This window comes from Centroberyx affinis, unplaced genomic scaffold (genome assembly GCF_046629955.1).
Source record: "Centroberyx affinis isolate AG114_WGS23_722 - 3 ecotype Tasmania unplaced genomic scaffold, CSIRO-AGI_Caff_v1 ptg000215l_1, whole genome shotgun sequence".
In the NCBI taxonomy this organism is placed as follows: Eukaryota; Metazoa; Chordata; class Actinopteri; order Beryciformes; family Berycidae; genus Centroberyx; species Centroberyx affinis.
In genome coordinates this window covers 106,143-113,235 of record NW_027278906.1, presented here as the reverse complement: position 1 = coordinate 113,235, position 7,093 = coordinate 106,143, and the positions used below count along the sequence as shown (strand labels likewise).

Below are 7,093 nucleotides of genomic sequence, written 5' to 3'. Positions count from 1 at the left end.
ACATGGAGTACCAGGCTGGTACCAACAGGGACACAGAGTATCAGGCTGGTACCAACAGGGACATGGAGTACCAGGCTGGTACTGGAAGGGACACAGAGTACCAGGTTGGTACCAACATCCAGCTGGTACTGACAGTGACAAGGCTGGTACCGACAGGGACATGGAGTACCAGGCTGGTAACAACAGGGAAATGGAGTACCAGGCTGGTACCATCCAGCTGATACCCAGGGACACAGAGTACCAGGCTGGTGCCAGCAGGGACATCATGGGTCCCAGTTAGCCTTCTCAACTTCTGAATTATGTAACAGTGTGGACCTGATCTCATGTTAACTCTGTTATACAAGTGTAGCCCTATACATTTAACTCTCGGACTGTATACAGCCCACAGTCATCCCGGTAGACACAGTAGATAGATGTACCTGTGTAAACCAAAACAAGTTATCCTGAGGAGGTCTGCGTGGATCGTGGACCGGCCTATTACTTGCCACAGAGGCGCTGTCCATGGTGCTGCAGTTATGTGCATGTGAGCCAAGAGGTGTGGGCTTCATCGTGCTGGCTTCTGTTTTAATATAGGGAATACTGTACTGTAATTAATTTTTCTAATAAAACCAGATTATGACTAGATGATTTCCTGATGTCTCCCATAAGTGACTATCAGACGGTGTCTGCCATCTGTCTTTAGTTCTAAATCTTTTGAGCAAACGCATACCGTTAAAACATTCCTAGAACATGTTTAGACATATGTTTCAAACTATGTAATATTTGGCCAGAAATGTATTTGTATATGTAGATGACGTTCATTCGAAATATATTTTGGAAAACTGGAAATAGATTACATTTGCTCCCTATGCGCTATTGACAACATATAGGTTATGTGAAAATATATTCAAAATATATTTAGAATGAATGTCATCAGCTTTCCTATGTTCTGAAGCATCTCTCTAAACAGTCTTAAGTATATGTGAATTGCACGGGTTAATAGATCGGCTGTGGATAGCCATAAGGAGCCTAATAATATCTTATTTTCGATGCATAGCGCAAAGATGTTTAACCAACACTTATACTGAAGCTCTGGCTTAATAAATAATTAAATTGGACGAAGGGGAGCTGCAGCTGATTTGCTGATGTCAGGGATCCAGTGCAGCATTTCATGGTGCAGGGTGTAAACGCGGTGCCATCTGCCTCGGTGTTCTCAGCAAACCTCACACATGCAAGCCCGACAAGAAAGATGCTGCCAACTCTTAAGATTTGGGCATTGTTTTCTATGTCACTCTTGTACCTGTCTCAACCGGTTAATTTGAAGAAGGTTTTCCGATGCCCTTCAACATGCAGCTGCTCCAAGGAGTCTATCATTTGCGTCGGGTCCTCCTATGTCCCAAGGATTAGCCCCAACGACATCAATTCTTTGTGAGTAGCCTACCCATATGATGTATATAGTAAAAAATAGACTATAGCCTGCATTTATAATGAGCAGCAATATGATCTTATTTGGCAAGTTCTCCCCCTACAGCCCCTGGGCTATACGTTCATATATCCTAATGTAAACCCTCTAAAGACGACACCATACTGAGCTGCGATTTGAACAAAATGCAGTCCGATTTCTATCTCATGTAAATCATCAGGTTTTAGAATAGCACGTGTAATTTGCTTTTTTTTTTCATTGACTCTGCTTTTCCTTCAGGAGCATCGTCAATGGGACTTTCTCCGAGGTCAAGGAGGCAATGTTTTCTCACATGCCGTCTCTCCAGCTACTGTAAGAGTACTTCAATATTATATACCAATACGAATGTTATGTTAAAATTGATTTCATGGGTCGCCCTTAACTTATTGCCAAAGGCACATAGTTAAGAAAATTTAACGCTGACACATTGATTTCGGCGTTCATTTAAATTTCAAGTTTCAATGGGCAACCTTAAGACAACGGAATCTTCATGTTTCTGAAAGTGGTGCTTGCTACAGCATGCCAAATCCATCAGGCTGTAATAGTAATTGTAGTAGCCAATGGGAAATTCCTCTATCACTGAATTACCCCAAGTAACTCAAGAATCAGGACACTGCTCACATAGAAAGAACAGATTATATCAGTAACATTCAGAAACATTAAGCAGGCCTGAACTAGGATTTGGTCCTCTGCTACTGTTGAGGCACATTGAGGTCAGTAACAACTCCACTGAGTTCATTCCAAAGAGCCTGAAACAGATATTCACCCTATTCAAAGGGTATAAATCTATTTGGTGCATGTCATGATACAAGCAGAGAAGAGTTCTAAGAGTGGTCACCTTGGGCCACCTGGGAGTGAAATAAACACTCATGATGTCATTGCTGGCTCCTGGCCTTGGCCAGCTTACTGGGCTCGAGGACATGCTATAGATGTTATATAACATTTGCAGCTATCAAGATGCTCCTAAATTATCCATCTCCCATAAGGGAAACGGGCTTGAGCTTGAGAGCAAGCCCATAGCATACTAATCATACTTACCGGAAGACATCGATCTGCTTTGTTACTCCAGTACTCATTGTTGTGATGTCAGCATAAACAAAAGGCGTGGCAGGTGGGCTTTAGAGCATTGGCCCACAGTGCATGGTGACACACTAATTTTCTGAATGTATTTTGCTTACAGCTAATGTTTGGTAAGAAGTGTTGATCTTTGCAGTAACACAGTGGGCAATAAACAAGCATTTGGTATGATTACTCTTTCCAGTCTGTCCAGCATTGGGCTGAGAGAATTAGGCCTGCTGTGAGAATGTTTGGTATAGTGGAAGTATTGGTTGTCTGTGACCTGCTGCCCTATCACTGCCTGCTGTTATCATTGACCATGTGGCTCTTCTGTGTGTATGCCAATGAGAACGCAAAATATCTGTTCTCCATGTGTGACATTTAAAGTTGGAGCGGGTCAATGATCGACTAATCATTCTCAAAAAAATGTGACTTGTAGTCCTACTTAAGAATCAAAATGGCAACATTGTCAAGCTACTTGTAATAAATCCCCCAAATTTTATCTTTTGATTCTCATATTGCCAAAAAGAAAAAAATATTATGCAGAAGTCAAATAATACACAAGCCCATGTGTTAATTTGGCAGTTTGCTCTGTCTTGACTATAAAATTGGTTCCCTTTTAGTAGGCAAGCCAAATCAAAATTTGAGACATTTTTTACTTGCATCTACCCTCTTCCTCCGATACAAACATGTTTCCATTAAACCAACACTTTACTCCTTCGTAGCAGCTAACATCTGTCGATGTGTTTTTCATGATTCATTACAGGCTTTTGAATTCCAATTCTCTTACAAATATAAGGGATGATGCATTCTCTGGACTTTCACACCTGGAGTACCTGTAAGTACCTTTACACTATTTGTTGTCATCAAGGTGTTACAAAGGCATTCAGTGAACTGGTGTAATAACTAAATGCATACACAACAGTGTGTAGTCTCATACTGTAGCTGGGTAAATCTGCACACTTAAATGTAACGTAGCATTTTTTTTTGTGTAAGAAATTTGTGTAGGTCTTTTCTGGGATTGCTGTTGTGGGCATGAGGTTATGTGGTTGGGGGTGAAAATTCAAACACAGGTGCTGATAGTGTTCATAGAAAGTGTATTACATTTTGACCACTAGTGGGTTATTTAAGTTTCTGAGAGGCAAGATAGGATTATTGAAATTTTGTTGTTTTTGGAGGCGTATTGTTTTATAGCAGTTACATGCCACATTAATATAATAAAAAACAGTGCATTATTTCATATACACAAGTACTTTTTCTGTATTGTTTTAATTGATACGCAAGTTGGGGATTCATAAGTGATCACATAATCGTCCATGTTTTGTTGCTATGTTCCACAGGTTCATTGAGAGTAATAAGATAGAGACCGCATCCAAATATGCCTTCAGAGGACTCAGGGACTTGACTCACTTGTATGTTCCAACCATTATCATCACTTAGAAACAAAGACTATTTGTAATATTGATATCTGTTGAAATTTATTTTTTTTTAGCAGAGGATGATATACAGAAATTGCAGAAACCATTACAAGTGTTCAAATATGTTGACTAGTTCTATAAAGTAGGTTTCTTTATATAAAAGACTGAAAAAATGAATTTGCATTGCCATTTTTCATCTCTTTAAATATTACTTTAACACTGATGTTCCCACAGTATCTTTGTATGTAAATCATTATTTTCCGTTGGCTTGCAATGGCGTAAATTATCTCATTATCTCAGCTGGGTAATGTTTATTGTATTGACCTAATGGTACTGTTTCTAGGTCTTTGGCAAATAACAATATAAAAGCCTTGCCCAGGGATCTCTTCATCGACCTGGACTCGCTGATAGAGCTGTAAGTTTGTTTTTCAGTTATATGTGTTTGAATAAATAATGTAATCTCCTTGATAGTTGATTGATTTGATTTTTCATGAATCATGTCAAGAGTTTGTCCAGGATCCCATTTAGAAATTTCTATTTTCTATTCTTGAAGTATTCTTCAAATCTTACTTTTCAAATGCATTCATGGAATCACTAGTTGTTCACTAAAGTAGGCAGTAGGATTAGAAATACTGTCTAAAGTTTTACTAATAGAAAAAAAGCCTTTCTACATTGGTAGCACAGTTTGTTGCTCTCCAATGACATATGCCTTTCTGCAGGGACCTGCGAGGCAATGCCTTTGAGTGTGACTGCCGTGCCAAGTGGCTGATGACGTGGCTGAAGAACACCAATGCCACAGTGTCAGATGTCGTGTGTGCTGGACCCGAGGACATGAAGGACAAGCGGCTCAATGATATGACCAGCCTGCATAACGAATGCATTTCAACTGGTGAGAAACACTTGAGCCAGCTGGCATTGTCTCTACTCTAACTGGCATCAGCACCAGGCAATGTTCTACTTAACAGTGACTTACAGCAAGCAATGTCATGAAAAGGCAGGGCGATTGAGATTTGGTTTGAGTCGAAAGTTTAGTTTCCTCTCATTCCATCCTTTCAATCAGGCTAACTTTGCTTTTAGAATTTTGTCAGTGTATAAGCGTAATTCATTTCAGAAATGTGCCTCTCCACAGATTTCGTCCTCCATCAGTCTGTGGCATCCGAGTCTCTGTCTGTTGACACATTCACGTATAAGAATGATGTCTATGTGGCAATTGCTGCTCCCAATACAGAGAGCTGTATGGTTTTCCAATGGGACCACATAGAGATGAACTTCAGGACCTACGACAACATCACAGGTATGGTAGTGTCTTAACAAATGGTCTCAGAATGCCTGGTTAATTTTTCCACTCATTTTATTGCCCCACCAAAGACTATTAATGGAAAATTAGAATGGGTTTGGTTTATATGTTACTGACATTTGTTAAACTCTTTTAAAACTACTACTAGACAGAATTTCTGAGTAATGGTGAGACCAGTCCTCTTTCAAAGATGCATTTATGTCATTATCCCCCAAAATAGTGAATTTCCCTTGAAGCAAGGTATTTTGTTTGCTGTGGGCCTTTTGGAAGCCCTAATTTTTCCCCATTGTTCTCTAGTGGATACCTTTTAGCTAGATTATCATTCATTGACAATATTTGTCCTTTTCCCTGCTCTTCAGGTCAGTCCATTGTGGGGTGCAAGTCAGTGGTTATCCAGAACCAGGTGTTTGTAATTGTGGCTCAGCTCTTTGGTGGTTCCCATATATACAAGTTTGATGAGGACCAGAGCAGGTTCAGCAAGTTCCAGGACATTGAGGTGTCCAAGATCTCCAAGCCCAATGACATTGAGGCATTCCAGATTGGCACTGACTGGTTCTTTGTGATTGCTGACAGCTCTAAAGCGGGCCTGTCCACCCTCTACAAGTGGAACGACAAGGGCTTTTATTCATACCAGTCACTGCATGAGTGGTTCCGTGACACGGATGCTGAGTTCCTAGACTTGGATGGAAAGGCCCACCTTATCTTGGCAAGTCGCTCACAGGTGCCGGTGATCTACCAGTGGAGCCGAAGCAACCAGAAGTTCGCCCTGCAGGGCGAGATCCCCAACATGGAGGATGTGGTAGCAGTGAAACACTTCCGGATCAAGGAGGAACTCTACTTAGCGATGACGCGCTACATCGGTGACTCCAAAGTCCTGCGCTGGGGTGCCAAACAGTTTGCGGAGATCCAGGCCCTGCCCTCACGAGGCTCCATGATTCTACAGCCCTTCTCTTTCAAAGAACGCTACTACCTGGCCCTGGGCAGCGACTACACCTTCTCACAGATCTACCTGTGGGATACTGAGAAGAAAGTCTTTGAGCGCTTCAAGGAGGTGTACATCCAGGCACCACGCTCCTTCACTGTAGTCTCCACTGACCGCAGGGACTTCATCTTCTCCTCCAGCTTCAAGGGAAACACACAGATCTTTGAGCACATCATCATTGACTTGAGCTTGTGAGCTAGTTAGGGGCTGTGCCTTATTGCCCCCCCTGCATCCAACGTCTTCCACTAAAAAGTCACATTTTTGAAGGGAAAAGAGAGGGAGGGAAGGGATATAATGAACTGTTAAGTATCAATTCCTATGTAGTTTTTTTGTCATTAATAACAGAGCTGGGCCAAGTAGTGTTTGGAATCTTTTTAGGTTCTTGAGCTTGACTTTGTCTCATGGGCCTTGTCCTGTTATCTATTCTCATGGCCTCTCAGGCTTTCAGAGGTCCGACCACTTTGGAAAGGCTGTGAAGGAATCAAGTCAAGAGAGTGGACAATCGGACAAGGCAGTTGGTCCTAAAAATCCAGCTCACATTCCAGTGTGTGGAAAGATTTGAAATAGAATTTGTGCTCTTCTTGGATGTATTTTGCAATCAGTTTAATATCCCCTGTTCCCCTGTGCTTATTGTTTTATACAAGAAAAAAGTATACACCAGGACCTGATAGACAGATAATATTACTCAGTTTGTCTAACTCTGCTTAAGATTTGGGGCAGCTGAGGTAGTAAGGAGTGTGGTTGCTCATCCATGTACCACTTACCTCATGTCCTCATACCCTGTGGTAATGTACAGTATGTTGCCTTATCCGCACTGGGGTACTGTGTTGTGATGGGCCTACCATGCCCCCTTCTGGCCGTGATAATCTATCACACCCCTTTGCTTTTTACATACAGGG

At 41.5% G+C, this 7,093-nt stretch overlaps 1 protein-coding gene across 1 annotated transcript; it reads left to right on the top strand.

Moving 5' to 3' along the window:
• Positions 1-1,207: 1,207 nt before the first annotated feature.
• LOC139662517 (leucine-rich repeat LGI family member 2-like) lies at positions 1,208-6,389 on the top strand. The gene is made up of 8 exons (XM_071541211.1): positions 1,208-1,407; positions 1,682-1,753; positions 3,264-3,335; positions 3,838-3,909; positions 4,259-4,330; positions 4,635-4,804; positions 5,045-5,209; positions 5,572-6,389. The coding sequence occupies exons 1-8, from the start codon at positions 1,229-1,231 to the stop codon at positions 6,387-6,389; spliced, it is 1,620 nt and encodes a 539-aa protein (XP_071397312.1). The 5' UTR covers positions 1,208-1,228.
• Positions 6,390-7,093: the final 704 nt, after the last annotated feature.